At 45.3% G+C, this 17609-nt stretch overlaps 1 protein-coding gene across 1 annotated transcript; it reads left to right on the plus strand.

Annotated features, from left to right (window-relative positions):
• The first annotated feature begins 15456 nt into the window (after positions 1-15456).
• On the plus strand, positions 15457-15948 carry LOC145105795 (uncharacterized). Its single transcript, XM_079042873.1, has one exon. The coding sequence runs from the start codon at positions 15457-15459 to the stop codon at positions 15946-15948; it is 492 nt and encodes a 163-aa protein (XP_078898999.1).
• The last annotated feature ends 1661 nt before the right edge of the window (positions 15949-17609 follow it).

Here is a 17609-nt window from a genome sequence, read left to right on the forward strand (position 1 = left end):
TTATTTGATCTTTGCTTTAATCTTTCTCGTGAAAATTGCTAGTAATACTTTTCTTTTTATTGATTACTTTAACACAAAGTTTAACCATGAACGCCTTGTGGATTCGACCCGACTTGCCCTATCTACTTACGTTAGTTGGTTTATTTTTTTGATTGATACAACGAAATTGATAAAAATTTGGTGTCGTTTCCGGGGAGAATGTGCGCTCGAACTATTGTGTTTAAGTAGTCATAGTCTTTTATTTTCATTTTTATTTCTTGTTTGTTGTTCACGTTTGGTTTATTTGTGTTGTGCAGGCACACCGGTGCATGCATACAAGACATCGCGGGCGCTCTTCACTGCTTGCATTTGATCCAGAAATCGAATGAACAGATCGCTCAAATCGGGTTGCCAGAAGGAACATCAACACTATGAGTGTAGATAATGTTGTCGTGGAAGATGTGGTCGAGGGGTATGAGGATGCAGTCAACAATCCTCAACCACTAGTTCCAACACCAGCTCCTCAATTCCCAAACAACAACAATGGAAACAATGGGAACAACAACAATGTTGGTGCACCAATCATCCGGCCATTACAACCGCAACCAAACAGAAACAACCGTGACCAAAACGGTGGAAACGGGGGAAATTGGGCACAAAATATGGGAGGCAATGTAGGAAACCACAACGGTGGTAATGTTAGAAATCAGAACCAAAATCCTAGAAATGTTGGTCCTCAATTCAGTAATGGTGGTAACGAGGATGACTGGGATTTTGATGATGGAAGTGACAATGGAATTGGTTGGAATCAGAACCACAACGGTGGTAATAGCCAAAATCAAGGCAATCGGGGTGAAAAACGGGAACTACAACAATAACAGGCACAACCAGAATTTTCCCAATGGTGGCAACAATGACTACAATGATGGGTTCGAAAATCAAGGCTTTGGGAATCAATACCGAAGGAATCCAAATGGTGGATTCAACAATGAAAATGGAGGATACTACAACGAAGGTAACCAATTCCCTCATCTTTACCTTCCGCGGCATAATAGACAATCCGTGGTGTCTCATTTTCAGCCAGGAGAGTATAATGATGCTTCACCTATACTCTTCGTGGAAGGAAATAAGCACCATGTGGAAGTAAGGCCATAACTAATTAGTGTCTTACCCGCCTTTAGACTTCACTTATTTCCGTTCACTTTAAAAGAAAAAGCTATGTATTGGTTTACTTTTCTTGCCCCCATACTATTACTACTTGGGAGCAATTAAAAACTAAATTTTTGCAAGAGTTTTACCCTGCTAGTAAAATGTAACATCCCAAAATACGGGCCAAAAAAAAATTTTCATTTTTGAAACATATACTCAGCAAACATTAGAAATAAAACATTCACTGATCATATCATTTCATAAAAATGTCGCGTGTCCGGAAACCATTTTATAAAAACATAATAATGTCAGAGTACAAATCCCAGAATAACTCATGATGCGGAAATCAATGTGTGTGTATGATGTGCCGCTACCGCGCCAGCTCTTTCCCCTTCGACGAAGAGGTACCTGAAAACAAAACTATAAATTGTAAGCACAAAGCTTAGTGAGTTCCCACATCATACCACCTACCATACAGTTACATAACATACATATATTGTCCGGCATATCTGGGTGCCCGACCTACCCCTTCAGTCCTCCCGACCGGATACTGTCTAGCATATCTGGGAGCTGGCCTCCCCTTCGGTCCTCTCGACCGAGTTCTGACTAGCATATCTGGGTGCTGGTCTCCCCTTCGGTCCTCTCGACCGGGTACTGTCTAACATATCTGGGAGCTGGCCTCCCCTTCGGTCCTCTCGACCGGGTACTGACTAGCATATCTGGGTGCTGGTCTCCCCTTTGGTCCTCTCGACCGGGTACTGTCTAACATATATGGGAGCTGGCCTCCCCTTCGGTCCTCTCGACCGGGTACTGACTAGCATATCTGGGTGCTGGTCTCCCCTTCGGTCCTCTCGACCGGGTACTGGGGACTATTTCACCCCCTTACTACTACCACATAACACATTTATCACATAATCTATCTAGCATGGCCGGGCACGACCGCCCCTTCGACCCTATTGGCTGGTAATCTGGGGACTATCTCCCCCTACAGTCACTAGTACATAGCATCATGTCATTTTAGCACATAAACATATCACAGGTAGTAACAACCCTAGATGAATATCACAGAGACAATCATCTATCATGCAACTCCTACTGGTGGGTCGGCATTGTGGCCGTAGACCCACCGCTACTGGAAGGTAACTCACCTCAAAGTGGCTGCTAATCTGCGTGGGAACTGATTGACTTCTGCTGCTCCTGCTCCGGAAATCCTCCGGTTATAATTCCCACAAAAACACTCAGTCAAATACTGCTAACCGCCCTCGGGGTAAAATGACCATTTACCCCTAACTAAACCAAGAGTCAAAATCAAAGTCAACTTCCAGTTGACCCGACTCGCCGAGTTGGCTTGCCAACTCGCCGAGTCCCTATCCACTCGATTGACCATAATCTCGTCTCTACTCGTCGAGTTAGGCATTGACTCGACGAGTTCCCTTCTAAACCGATGACCACTAGTCCTTCATCCTACTCGCCGAGTTGTATGAACAACTCGCCGAGTCTGTTCTTGAGGCTCGCCGAGTCAGGGCATTGACTCGCCGAGTTCCTCCATGAGTGAGTCTGGCTTCCGACTCACTGAGTCACCCCCCCCATGACTCACGACTCCACTCAGCAACACGAAAAGGGGAAAACTCGAGGACTCGCGACTCGACTCGCCGAGTCGGCCACATGCCACTAATATATACTCGATTTTGCTTGGATCCAGCTCATTCCATACGTAGATCTAGGTTCCTAGGGCTTGATTAACACGTAAAGTTTCCAACTTTACGTAAATAAACACCAATAAAGGTTTTAGGGCTCAAAATGCACTAAAAGAGTAGATCTAGGGCTTTCATGCAATATGGCTTCATAAAGGCAGTGGATCCGAGCTCCTAGAGCTCAATCATGCCTAGATCTAAAGGTTGATCGGCTTATCACAGACCCTAGTTCATACCCAAGCTTGGAAATGGCTCAAGAAGGACTTTAATGGAGCTCTAAGGGACTATAAGCATGAGAACAGAGGGAAACTGAGTTATACCTCAAGGAAATCTCTGAAATAACACCAAGATGCCTGGCCTCCTTCCTCTCCTCTTGATCTACTCTCCTTTCTCTCTCAAAGTCTTCAAGAAATCACACCAAGCACTTCAATTTCACAAGGAACGATGTTAGAACGATATAGGGGGCTCTGAGGGCGAATGGGGGCGAGCTTGGGGCGCATAAGGTTGGTTTAAATAGGGTGCAAACCCTTGGAATTAGGGTTTCACCAGACAGCGGGGACTCGCCAAGTCCAGAATATGGACTCGCCGAGTCGCCAACTTAAACGTGTTCCATGTCCCGGCTCTACTCGGCGAGTCGGGCCTACAACTCGCCGAGTCCAAGGCTAAAAGTGCAAAATACTTAGATAAATTTACATACCAGGAACCAGGTGCTACAAATCTCCCCCACTTATTTTACACTTTCTCCTCGAAGTCTGCTGCTCGGTCCTGAAACAGCTCGGGGTAATGCTCCATCATTTCTTCCACCGGCTCCCAAGTCCACTCTAAACCCTTTCGGTGCTGCCATTGCACCTTCACTAATTCCACCCTCTTGTTCCTCAGATCCTTCGACTTCCTGTCGAGGATTGCGACTGGGCGCTCAATGTAATTCAGGCTGTCGTCAACCTGGATATCCTCTAACGGCACCACCGCTGAATCATCCACTAGGCACTTCTGCAGCTGGGAGACATGGAAGGTGTTGTCGATCTGACTGAGCTCGGCTGGCAGATCCAGCCTATATGCCACCTTGCCCACCCGGGCCAGAACCCTGAAGGGTCCAATGTACCTGAGGCCCAATTTTCCCCGTTTCCTGAATCGGATGACACCCTTCCATGGTGACACCTTCAGGAGGACCATATCCCCGACCTGGAACTCCAGGTCTGATCGGCGCTTGTCATCATAACTTTTCTGCCGACTCTGTGTAGTCTGAAGCCTGCTCCGAACCTGCTGGATCCTCTCGGTCGTCTTGAGCACCACTTCGGTGCTCCCCATGACCCTCTGGCCTACCTCACCCCAGCATATCGGGGTCCTGCACCTCCTCCCGTACAACATCTCGAAGGGAGGTCGGTCGATACTCACGTGGTAGCTGTTGTTGTACGAAAACTCAGCTAGAGGAAGATAGGTATCCCAGCTACCACTGAAGTGTAGTACGCACGCCCGCAACATATCCTCCAGAGTCTGGATGGTCCGCTCACTCTGACCATCGGTCTGCGGGTGAAAAGCGGTGCTAAAATGTAGACGAGTACCCAGCTCGTCATGGAACTTCTTCCAAAACCTGGAAGTAAACCGTACATCTCTGTCTGAAATCACGGAGACTGGCACTCCGTGCCACGCCACCACCTCTCGGATGTAGATTTTGGCAAACTTCTCTGCCGATATACTCTCCTGGATCGGTATGAAGTGAGCGCTCTTGGTCAACCGATCCATGATGACCCATATAGAATCCACTCCCCGTGCGGTCCTGGGAAGCTTGGTGATAAAATCCATCGTGATGTCTTCCCATTTCCACAGCGGGATATCCAACGGCTGCATCTTGTCGTGTGGCCTCTGGTGCTCAGCCTTGACCTTCCTGCAGGTCAAGCACCGCTCAACATACCATGCTACATCCCGCTTCATGCAGGGCCACCAATAGTCTAGACGAAGTTCTCTATACATCTTCGTTACCCCGGGATGAATGGAGAATCGGCATTTGTGCGCCTCCTCCATCAGAACCTGACGCACACCCCCGTGATACGGTACACACACCCTACGGTGTAGTGTCAATAACCCTCGACTATCATAGTCGAAGGAGGAAACCTGTCCCACAATCCGCTCGCTCTTCTGATGTTCCTCCTTCATAGCCTCCTGCTGAGCCTCCCGGATCCGCTCCAAAAGCGGAGTCACCACTGTCATCCTCAGACAAATATCCCTGATCGGTGCCGCCTTGCGGCTAAGCGCATCGGCCACCACGTTGGGCTTTCCCGGATGGTAAAGGATCTCGCAGTCGTAATCCTTTACCACGTCCAACCACCGACGCTGCCTCATGTTCAGATTCGGCTGATCCATGAGGTACCTCAAGCTCTTGTGGTCCGTGTAAATCGTACATCGAACCCCATAGAGGTAATGTCGCCATATCTTGAGGGCGAACACAACAGCCCCCAACTCCAAATCATGCGTCGGGTAGTTCGCCTCGTGAGGCTTCAGCTGCCTCGACGCGTAGGCGATGACGTGCCCTCTCTGCATCAATACTGCGCCCAAACCTGAGATGGACGCATCGCAGTACACAACAAAATCCTCCATGCCCTCTGGCAGGGCTAAGATTGGCGCCTCGTACAATCTCTGCCTCAGTGTCTCGAACGCTGCCTGCTGCTCAGGCCCCCAACGAAAGACCACAGCCTTCCTCGTTAGCCTGGTCAGGGGTAATGCTATCTTGGAGAAATCCTGGATGAATCTCCGATAGTAGCCAGCTAATCCCAGGAAACTCCGAATCTCAGATGGAGACTTTGGAACCTCCCATCTCATCACGGCCTCTACCTTGGCCGGATCTACCGAAATCTCGTTCTGGTTGACAAGGTGCCCAAGAAACTGCACCTCGCGCAACAAGAAATCACACTTGGAGAACTTGGCGTACAAGTTCTCCCTCCTCAAGGTCTCTAGAACCTCTCGCAGATGCTCCTCATGCTCCTCCTGCGTCTTGGAGTAAACCAAGATATCATCAATAAACACTATCACAGACCGGTCTAACATCGATCTGCACACGCGGTTCATGAGGTCTATGAACGCGACAGGAGCATTGGTGAGCCCGAAAGGCATCACCACAAACTCATAGTGGCCATAACGCATCCGAAACGCCGTCTTTTGCACATCCTCCTCCCTAACCCTCATCTGATGATACCCTGAATGCAAATCTATCTTGGAGAACCAAGATGCTCCCTGAAGCTGGTCAAAGAGGTCGTCAATCCTCGGGAGTGGGTAACGGTTCTTCACCGTTACCTTGTTCAGCTCCCTATAGTCTATACACATACGATGCGACCCATCCTTCTTCTTCACAAACAGAATCGGGGCTCCCCAGGGTGAACTGCTCGGTTGAATGAAACCCTTGTCTAACAACTCCTGAAGCTGTGTAGACAACTCCTGCATCTCAGGAGGAGCCAACCGATACGGTGCCTTGGCTATCGGAGTCGCACCAGGGACTAGGTCGATCCTGAACTCCACCTGTCGCTCCGGAGGTATCCCTGGCAACTCCTCGGGGAATACATCCGCGAATTCTCGTACTACGGGCACATCGCCCACCGTCGCCCTACTCGCCTCCCGGGTATCCATAACATACGCGACATAACCTGCGCAACCCTGCTGAAGGTAACGCCTAGCTCTCGCTGCTGAACATAAGGCCGGTCCTCGCTGTGGCCTCTCGCCCTGAATCACCAGCTCTCCCCCACTTGGGGTCCTGATCCGCACCAACTGCTGCGCGCAGTCGATCACTGCCCCATTAGGGCTGAGCCAATCCATGCCTATAATCACCTTGTTCCCACGCAATGGAATGGGAACCAAGTCTACCAAGTAGCGCTCCTCAAATAACCTCAGCACACAATCTCGGAAGACCTCAGATGCTCGCACTGATCGGTCGTCCGCAATCTCGACCTCTAGAGGGCAATCCAACATACCCGAAGACTCAGAAAACTTCTTGCTAAGCGCAAGAGAAACGAATGATCGGGTAGCGCCCGAATCAAACAGTACCTGTACTGGGATACCGTTCACATGGAACGATCCTAAACAGAGCACATATCAATAACATAAACGTCATAAAAATAAACCAGAGGGAAAGAATCATACCCGTCACTACATCGGGTGCAGCGTGTGCCTCCTCGGTAGTCAGCTGAAATGCCCGACTCCTCACCACTGGAGCCTCTGCCTTGCCCTGCCGGCCATCAGTAATCCGCAGGGTTGCTGGAGCTGGCGCCTTTACTGGCGCTGTTGCTGTCAACTGGGGGCAATTGGCCTTCTTGTGGCCCCTCTGGTTGCAGTGGAAACACAGTAACTCTGACGTCTATAACACAGGTGTAGGGGCGGTACAATCCCTGCTGAAGTGCCCTAACTTGCCGCACTTGTAGCAGCCTGACGATCCCAACTTGCACGCTCCCTCGTGCGTCTTGCCGCATTTCCTGCAGCGGCCCCGTCCCTGTTGGCCTTTCGGCCCCGCATCTGGTCCCTTGGGCTTCTTCCCCGAAGCCCCCATAACATGCCCCTCTTCCGCCTTTCTCTTCCGAATGTGCTCCAGGTCTATCTCCCTCTCCCTTGCCCTAGCAACCATAGAGTCCAGGGTAGGGCAAGCTGAAAAACTGACATGCTCCCGAATGTCAGCTCGTAGCATGTCATGATAGCGGGTCCTCCTCATATCCTCATCACCCGCGTACTGGGGCACCAGTAACGCTCTCTCCCGGAACTTGGCGGTGATCTCCGCCACAGTCTCCGTCGTCTGTCTCATATCTACGAACTCCCTGGCCAGCTGCTGAAGCTCGACAGCCGGCGCAAACTCTGCCATGAACCTGGTCACGAAGTCCGACCAGGTCATAGCCTCGACAGTCGAGGCTCCCAACGAGTCACCAACGGATTCCCACCAATCCCTAGCTCGATCTCTCAAACATCCTTCTGCAAATCTCACCTTCGACCCCTCGGGGCAGAAGCTAGTCAACTGTGCAGACTCAATGTCTGCAATCCATCACCTGACAGCTATGGGGTCCTTCGCCCCGTGAAAATCCGGCGCACCACTGCCCCGGAAGTCCTTGAAGGATAGTGTGCGAGATCCTAACTGGCCAGATGCCATGTCGCTCCTGAATGCCCTGAGGCGATCCTCCATCAACTCCACTATCCCTTCCTTGATCGACCCGAAGATAATGGGAGTTGAATCAAGGATGCCTCTGGTGATCTCTGACGCGATGAACTCGCGTAGTCTCTCGTCTATTGGCTCGGAACCTGATCCCGAACCTGATCCCTCTCCTAAACTGCCAACTGCTGGCCTCGAGTGTAGTACCACCATTCTGCAATACATAACGACAACTGTTAGTGGTACTGATACATCTAAAGGGATCACGTCTACTACAAGGTTCCTGGTCTCGCCTCAGCCTCCCTTAATTCAAGTACGGATCCTCTGCTTTCAGTAGTACGGGCCCATACTACCTTCCACATCTATCCGTACTTTCCTCAAGAACTGCCTCGACTCCACCAAGTCCCTACTACTACTGTTGATCTCATGCTAATCTCATCCTAGGCTCGCCCTAGGAAGTCGCCAACCCACTCTCCGCCCTCAGCTGCATAAGAAGTCCCACCTTTCTTCCCCTAACTAGCTTGCGAATACTATTACATATTACTCAGACTAGATAATTCTTCGAATGAGGGATCCTACCCTACAACGGTTGGACTCAAACAAGAGCTGCGAAATAGGGCTAGACCCAACCCTCTGAAATTATTTAGTCCTTGCAATATGTATATTAACATATTCGTTTACTAGTTAGTGAAAGACAACTAGAACTCCTAAAGGCACATAGCAAGCAGCATTCGGACATTGAGTACACATAATCAAGTATGTACTACTCTGGCTATCATATCGACTGATCTGTACTAGCATACACTGCTAAGCTCATACTATCAGGCATAACCTAAATAGGCTATCCTACTACTTTCTACTCGGTACTAGCATGAAAATCTCATAAAGCTGGAACACATAAAGCAGGCACATAAGGCATCATTCCTAGATCCTTAGTCCTATTCTAGCATGCTGTTCTACTGAAACTGAAACTGATAATCATAACATAAACTTATATGGGTACTTTGGGGAAAACTTACTTGAGCTCGGCCGGTCGCGCACATCACACACCTCGTTCTTTCTCGAAACTCTTTTACCCAGTCTTTAGAAAATCGTTTATTTATAAAAATCTTTTAATCCCTCGATTTGAGTCCAGACATCCCCCGAAGGTGTGTCCGAATCCCTCAAACCAGGGCTCTGATACCAACTTGTAACATCAAAAAATACGAGCCAAAAAAAAATTTCATTTTTGAAACATATACTTAGCAAACATTAGAAATAAAACATTCACTGATCATATCATTTCATAAAAATGTCGCGTGTCCGGAAATCATTTTATAAAAACATAATAATGTCAGAGTACAAATCCCAGAATAACTCATGATGCGGAAATCAATGTGTGTGTATGATGTGCCGCTACCACGCCAGCTCTTTCCCCTTCGACGAAGAGGTACCTGAAAACAAAACTATAAACTGTAAGCACAAAGCTTAGTGAGTTCCCCCATCATACCACCTACCATACAGTTACATAACATACATATATTGTCCGGCATATCTGGGTGCCCAACCTACCCCTTCGGTCCTCCCGACCGGATATTGTCTAGCATATCTGGGAGCTGGCCTCCCCTTCGGTCCTCTCGACCGGGTTCTGACTAGCATATCTGGGTGCTGGTCTCCCCTTCGGTCCTCTCGACCAGGTACTGTCTAACATATCTGGGAGCTGGCCTCCCCTTCGGTCCTCTCGACCGGGTACTGACTAGCATATTTGGGTGCTGGTCTCCCCTTCGGTCCTCTCGACCGGGTACTGTCTAACATATCTGGGAGCTGGCCTCCCCTTCGGTCCTCTCGACCGGGTACTGACTAGCATATCTAGGTGCTGGTCTCCCCTTCGGTCCTCTCGACCGGGTACTGGGGACTATTTCACCCCCTTACTACTACCACATAACACATTTATCACATAATCTATCTAGCATGGCTGGGCACGACCGCCCCTTCGACCCTATTGGCCGGTAATCTGGGGACTATCTCCCCCTACAGTCACTAGTACATAGCATCATGTCATTTTAGCACATAAACATATCATAGGTAGTAACAACCCTAGATGAATATCACAGAGACAATCATCTATCATGCAACTCCTACTGGTGGGCCGGCATTGTGGCCGTAGACTCTGCAACTCCTACTGGAAGGTAACTCACCTCAAAGTGGCTGCTAATCTGCGTGGGAACTGACTGACTTCTTCTGCTGCTGCTCCGGAAATCCTCCGGCTATAATTCCCACAAAAACACTCAGTCAAATACTGCTAACCGCCCTCAGGGTAAAATGACCATTTACCCCTAACTAAACCAAGAGTCAAAATCAAAGTCAACTTCCAGTTGACCCGACTCGCCGAGTTGGCTTGCCAACTCGCCGAGTCCCTATCCACTCGATTGACCATAATCTCGTCTCTACTCGTCGAGTTAGGCATTGACTCGACGAGTTCCCTTCTAAACCGATGACCACTAGTCCTTCATCCTACTTCCCGAGTTGTATGAACAACTCGTCGAGTCTGTTCTTGAGGCTCGCCGAGTCAGGGCATTGACTCGCCGAGTTCCTCCATGAGTGAGTCTGGCATCCGACTCACTGAGTCACCCCCCCCCCATGACTCACGACTCCACTCAGCAACACGAAAAGGGGAAAACTCGAGGACTCGCGACTCGACTCGCCGAGTCCGATGAACGACTCGCCGAGTCGGCCACATGCCACTAATATATACTCGATTTTGCTTGGATCCAGCTCATTCCATACGTAGATCTAGGTTCCTAGGGCTTGATTAACACGTAAAGTTTCCAACTTTACGTGTAAATAAACACCAACGAAGGTTTTAGGGCTCAAAATGCACTAAAAGAGTAGATCTAGGGCTTTCATGCAATATGGCTTCATAAAGGCAGTGGATCCGAGCTCCTAGAGCTCAATCATGCCTAGATCTAAAGCTTGATCGGCTTATCACAGACCCTAGTTCATACCCAAGCTTGGAAATGGCTCAAGAAGGACTTTAATGGAGCTCTAAGGGACTATAAGCATGAGAACAGAGGGAAACTGAGTTATACCTCAAGGAAATCTCTGAAATAACACCAAGATGCCTGGCCTCCTTCCTCTCCTCTTGATCTACTCTCCTTTCTCTCTCAAAGTCTTCAAGAAATCACACCAAGCACTTCAATTTCACAAGGAACGATGTTAGAACGATATAGGGGGCTCTGAGGGTGAATGGGGGCGAGCTTGGGGCGCATAAGGTTGGTTTAAATAGGGTGCAAACCCTTGGAATTAGGGTTTCACCAGACAGCGGGGACTCGCCGAGTCCAGAATATGGACTCGCCGAGTCGCCAACTTAAACGTGTTCCATCTCCCGGCTCTACTCGGCGAGTCAGGCCTACAACTCGCTGAGTCGAAGGCTAAAAATGCAAAATACTTAGATAAATTTACATACCAGGAACCAGGTGCTACATAAAACAACGGAAATAAGGAAAGCAATACAAGATTTTGCACAAAAAACCCAATGAAGAATTTCATGATGTATTTGAACGCCTCAAGGAATTGTTGCGTTCATGTCCCCATCATGAATTTCCCCGTTGGCAAATTGTACGTTTCTTTGATGATGGAGTCGACACTGCCAATCAAACTATGATTAACGCCTCGTCTGGCAGCACTATTATAATGCAAGATAGTGAAGATGTTTGACGATTCTTGGAGTAGTTGAGTCATGGTTCAAAAACCAATTACTCAGCTAAGAAACAGGACACCCCAGTTTCATCTGCTGCTTCAGTTGGACTAGACAAAAACTGGAAAAATGAAGTCAAATCTGATATTAATTCTTTAAATAAAAAAATTATCTTACTACTCTCTAGTCTAGGCAAAGAGAAAGGTGTGTTTTTTTCGCAGGGACAGAAGATATGTGTAAGCTGTGGAGATTCAGGACACATTGCAGATGAGTGCATGAGAAGTCAAGAGGAAATCAATCAAGTGCGCGGCTATGGTCAATTCCAAAATAATCCACGATCATTAAATCAGAACTACAACCAAGGCGGGAAGTACAACAACAATGGGAATTTCAACAACAACAGCAAAGGGAATTACCAAAACCAAAATAAGCCAAAACAGTTCCAGCAGTCCAACTATAACCAAGGTGGAACATCAAAGAAGGAGGAAACTGATGGCAACAAGTTGGAAAAAACCTTGGAGTTCATAACCCAAAAATGTCAGAAAGCCGACACTAACTCCAAGTCCATAGCTGCTATCGAGAAGCAAATTGCTCAACTGGCGGAGCAAGTTGGGAAAAGAGAAGATGGTAAGTTTCCAAGCACCACAACAGTCAACCCATCTCACACCCAAAGACCCGGAAAAGAGCATCAAGTGAATGAGGTAATCACCTTGTGTAGTGGGAAAAAGGTTGACAAGAAGCTAAGTGCTCCTACCTTAGATAATGACAGTGACACTGAAGTCATCTTTGATGAAAAAGAAGAGTTTGAGAAAGGTTTCAAATCTGAAAAACAAAAAGTAGTTAAGGGTAAAAATGACTCTAAAGTTGGGGAGCATGGTGTGCAGGTTAATATCGCACCATACCCTTCAGCTTTAGAGAAACCGACATCCTTCCCTTTTGGGAAGCGAGGGTCGAAAATGGAAGACATGTGGGATCTATTTAGTCAAGTTAAAATAAATATCCTGTTAGTCAAACTAATTAAGGAGGTGCCTTCATATGCAAAATTTTTGAAGGATTTGTGCGTTCAAAAACGCAAACTCTAAGCACACCTCCCTAAAAACATTGATTTAACCGAGCATGCGAGTTCCATAATATCAAATAAAATTCCACCCAAGCTTAAGGATCCCGGAACACCTTTAATTTCTATTACCCTAGGTAACATTAATATCAAAAAGGCACTCCTTGATCTTGGAGCTAGTGTTAATATAATCCCGGGAAATCTTTTTGATCAACATGAATGAGGCACTTTGAAACAGATTGATATTATTTTACGATTAGCTGACAAGTCAACAAAAATTCCCCGGGGTATATTATCAGATGTCATCATTAAGGTGGAAGATTTCTATTACCCAGTTGATTTTCTTTTTCTTGACACCGAGAGCACCTATAAAGAAAGTCAACCTTCTATTATTTTGGGTCGCCCGTTTTTGGCAACAATAAATGCACAGACTAATTGTAGAACGGGTGCCATGGATATCTCTTTTAGAAATAGAAAACGTAGAATTAATGTGTTTAATACGTTTCCTAACTCACCATCGGATAATGAATGTTAGCGGGTGGATGTGGTTGATGACTTAGTGCATCAACTCACTCCCAAAATCTTACACCCCGATCCGTTGGAGCTTTTTCTTTCTAATGACAGGGAAAAAGTGTTAGACTTGGAAGACATCAAGATGGTTGAGGAAGCATTTGAAAATGCTATTAAGGAAGGAAGGCCAACATGGAGTCATCAAGTTGAAAAATTGCCAACAAGTTTTTCGGACCCACCTAAGCCATCTTTAGAGGAGCCACCCACTCTTGAACTTAAAACTCTTCCTTCGCATCGACTATAGCAAAATCAATGTTGCAACATCAAAGGATCATTTCCCTCTCCCTTTTATTGATCAGATCATTGAAAAATTATATGGGAAAAAGTTTTATGGCTTTCTGGATGGATACTCGAGGTATAATCAAATTGCCATCCACCCCGAGGATCAATCCAAAACCACATTCACGTGTCCATATGGCACCTTTTCTTTCCGAAGGATGCCATTTGACTTGTGCAATGCCCCCGCCACATTCCAAAGATGTATGATGGCTATTTTTTTCAGACATGGTGGGGGACTCATTATAAATTTTCATGGATGATTTTTCTATTTTTGGATCATCTTTTGAGACAAGCTGAAACCAATTAGAAAAAGTTTTGAAACGTTGTATTCAGTCTAATTTGGTTTTAAGTTGGGAGAAGAGTCATTTCTTGGTAAAAGAGGGAATTGTACTTGGCCATGTTGTCTCCGAGCGTGGTTTTGAAATCGACCGAGCCAAAGTACAAATTATTTCTACTATTCCCCCACCCACTTCGGTAAAAGGCGTCCGTTCTTTTCTTGGGCATGCCGCCTTTTATCGAAGATTTGTCAAGGATTTTAGTGCAATCTCAAAACCTCTTTGTAATTTACTTTTAAAAGACACACCATTTTCCTTTGATACAGCATGTCTTGAAGCTTTTATGACATTAAAGAATAAACTTGTTGAAGCGCCTATCTTGCAATCACCCGATTGGACTTTACCTTTTGAAATTATGTGTGATGCGAGTGATTACGTGATAGGGGCAGTTTTGGGACAACGGGTGAATAAAAAACTCGTTGCAATTTGTCATGCGAGCAAAAGTTTTTTGGATGCACAATTAAATTACACTACTACCGAAAGAGAGTTGTGTATGGTCGTGTTTGCACTAGACAAATTTAGATCCTACATTTGGGGGTCTAAAGTTGTAATTTTTACAGTCCATAGTGCCATTCGCCACCTCTTGGAAAAGAAGGATGCCAAACCACGTCTCATTAGATGGATCCTTCTTCTTCAAGAATTTGATCTTGAAATCCAGGACAAAAAGGGTTCTAAAAATGTTGTGGCAGATCATTTATCTAGAATAATTAATAATGATAACTCATCGGAAGTTATTCAAAAAAACTTTCCGGATGAACATATTATTGTTGTCAAAACTATACCATGGTTTGCTAATTTGGTGAATTACTTTGTGACAGGGGAAACTCCATCATATTGGACTGCTCAACAAAGGAGGTTCTTCCACTCTCAAACCAAATACTACATATGGTAGGACCCAGATCTTTTCAAAATTGGAGCGGATCAAGTGATTAGGCGATGTGTACCACACACGGAACAAGAAGACATTATTCAACATTGCCACTCATATGCATGTGGAGGGCATTTTAGTGCCAAAAAGACAGGGCACCAGGTTCTACAAAGCGGTTTTTTCTGACCCTCTATTTTTAAAGATGCACATACGTTCGTTAAAGCTTGTATTCGTTGCCAACAAGTTGGGGGATCTCACGACGGGACATGATGCAATGACCCCAATTTTAGTAGTTGAAATTTTTTATGTATGGGGCATTGATTTCATGGGTCTGTTCCCCACTTCTTTTGACAATCTATATATTCTTGTAGCTGTCGATTATGTATCAAAATGGGTCGAAGCCGAGGCTACACGCACGAATGACCATAGTGTGGTTTGTAAATTTGTCAAAAAGAATATATTTTCTAGACACAGAATCCCTCGAACTATTATTAGTGACGGGGGTTCCCAGTTTAAAAATTGGCATTTTGCAAAGTTACTAAAACACTATGGTGTCACACATAGGATAGTCACTCCATATCACCCACAAACAAGTGGACAGGTAGAGGTGTCAAATAGGGAAATAAAATGCATCTTGGAAAAGATTTTTCGTCCCGACCGAAAAGATTAGTTCCTAAGATTAGATGATGTATTATGGGCATATCGAACAGCCTATAATACGCCCATTGGAATGTCCCCGTATCAGCTTGTTTATGGAAATCCATGCCATCTCCCGGTGGAGTTGGAACACCGTGCTATGTGGGCAATTAAAAAGGCTAACTTTGAATTAAGGGATGCAGGTATGGAAAGAAAACTCCAACTTGTTGAATTGGTAGAGATTCGAAAAGAAGCTTACGAAAGCTCAAGGATCTATAAAGAAAAGACGAAGGTATTTCATGACCGACATATTATCCGAAAACAATTCGTTGAAGGACAATTGGTGTGGCTATTCAACTCTCGTCTCAAACTCTTTCCTGAGAAGCTTCAGAGTAAATGGAGTGGACCTTTTGTGGTGAAAAATGTGGCGGATCACGGTGCCATTGAAATCAAAGACACGAAAGGTGGTGAACCATTCAAGGTAAACGGACAAAGACTCAAACCATACATTCGAATGGTAGATGGAGAAACGAGACTCGTTGAGGAAACAATGCTCGAGGTACCACAATATTCAGAAACAACTTAGTCGAGGTAAACCGACAGATGAAGACGTAAAACTTAGCGCTTTTCGGGAGGCAACCCACGGTTTGGTGTGTTTTTACTTTTTTTTTTTTGTGTGTTTTAATTCTTTTTGTATCGAGGCCCATACAAGGTTTAAAGTTTGGGAGGGGGTATTTAATTTTGCTTAAAATTAAAAAATCTCTCTAAAAAATACCCGAAAACTCTCCCGAACAGTCAAATACGCAAAAAAAAGCATCAGGCGTCCTAGAAGACGTCTAAGACGCCGACGGGCTGTCAAGTTTTTTTTGCCCCGATGAAATCCCTACTGAAATTACGAAAACAACCTCGTTTTAGGTGACGTCCTAGGACGCGTCTAAGACGCCACCTAAGACGTCATCGTGTCTTTTAGCTTATTTTGAGCGTTTTAGAACACATTTTCTGCACAATTGTGAGTCTCCTTCTTCTCTAAACTGCCATAACCGAGAACCCACTTGTTCTTGCCTATTTTTTTTTATTTCTCCCTCAAAACTCAACCAAAACTCTTGATTTTTTTTTTGCAATCTTCAAGAAATAAAGTGAGAAACATCACATTGCAAGATTTACACACTCTAATCACTTATTTGGGGCCGATTTCAAAACGCACAAAAACTAGGGTTTCGAAAATTTGACTTATTTTTGGGTTTTTGCTTCAAGTTATGGCTTATTCTTCACTAGAAACACCATTTCAATAACGTATGTGCTTGAAAACTCTATCTTTTAGGCTAATTTCGAAAATTTTCTTGTATGTTCATATATGGTAGAAATTTTGAAATTTTCTTGGAAATATGACATATAGTGGTATGAAATCTATAAATTGGTCTTTGTAGTTGTTAGTAGTATGTTCCAAACAAGTTGCATGTGTTGATTTTGGAATTTTTTGAAAATTGAATTTTTGTTGTTAATTGTTAAAAATCAAAAATGCACATATAATGTTGGAAAATCATTGTTATGATTACACTTGTGCTTAGATTAAAAATTCAAGTTTTTAGAAAATTTCAAAATGACACTGAATTTTGACACTGCATTGTTAGTCTGAATATTTGTTTGTTACAGTTATGTTCTAGTTTTAGTTAGAACTTGTCAGTTGCAGTTAACCTTTGGTTTAACTGTGTTTTTAATGATTGGATAAAGTTTTGAAAAATATTTAGTTACTGAAAACATAACAGGACTTAAGACAAATATTTATTCATACTGTGTTTAAATTAACTGTGTTTGGAACAGCTTGCCAACTGAATCTTTGTTTTCTTTTTGTGACACTTATGTGTATAATGGCAAGTTTTGTTTTGTGGTATTGTGTGTGATTGATTTTGCATATGCCAGCAAAGAGATCAAGGTTAGCATCATCAAGTAGTGCAGCTAGACAACCAACTAGACAGCCGGAGCCAAAAGTACCCATGGCTTTTAACCCACAGTATCAGACATTGCATGAGCATCCAGATGACATTCGCCCGACAATTTACGAGGCGAATCATCCGATTACTGGATTTATTGTGGAGTACATGGTGGAGCGACCGAGCTTCACCGGGTGTAATATTGTGGAGATGTTTGACCGCTATGGATGGGATGGAGCGTTGGACTTCAATCCCACGCAAATTTATGTTGATATAGTGCGGGAATGGATGAGGACACTTCGACGTGTCGAGGTTC

This window comes from Lactuca virosa, chromosome 4 (genome assembly GCF_052849685.1).
Source record: "Lactuca virosa cultivar CGN04683 chromosome 4, Lactuca_virosa_CGN04683_v6, whole genome shotgun sequence".
Classification (NCBI taxonomy): Eukaryota; Viridiplantae; Streptophyta; class Magnoliopsida; order Asterales; family Asteraceae; genus Lactuca; species Lactuca virosa.

Excerpts from the sequence above, each read along its gene's own strand:
- LOC145105795 (XM_079042873.1), top strand. The coding sequence starts at position 15,457 with ATGTCCCCGTATCAGCTTGTTTATGGAAATCCATGCCATCTCCCGGTG.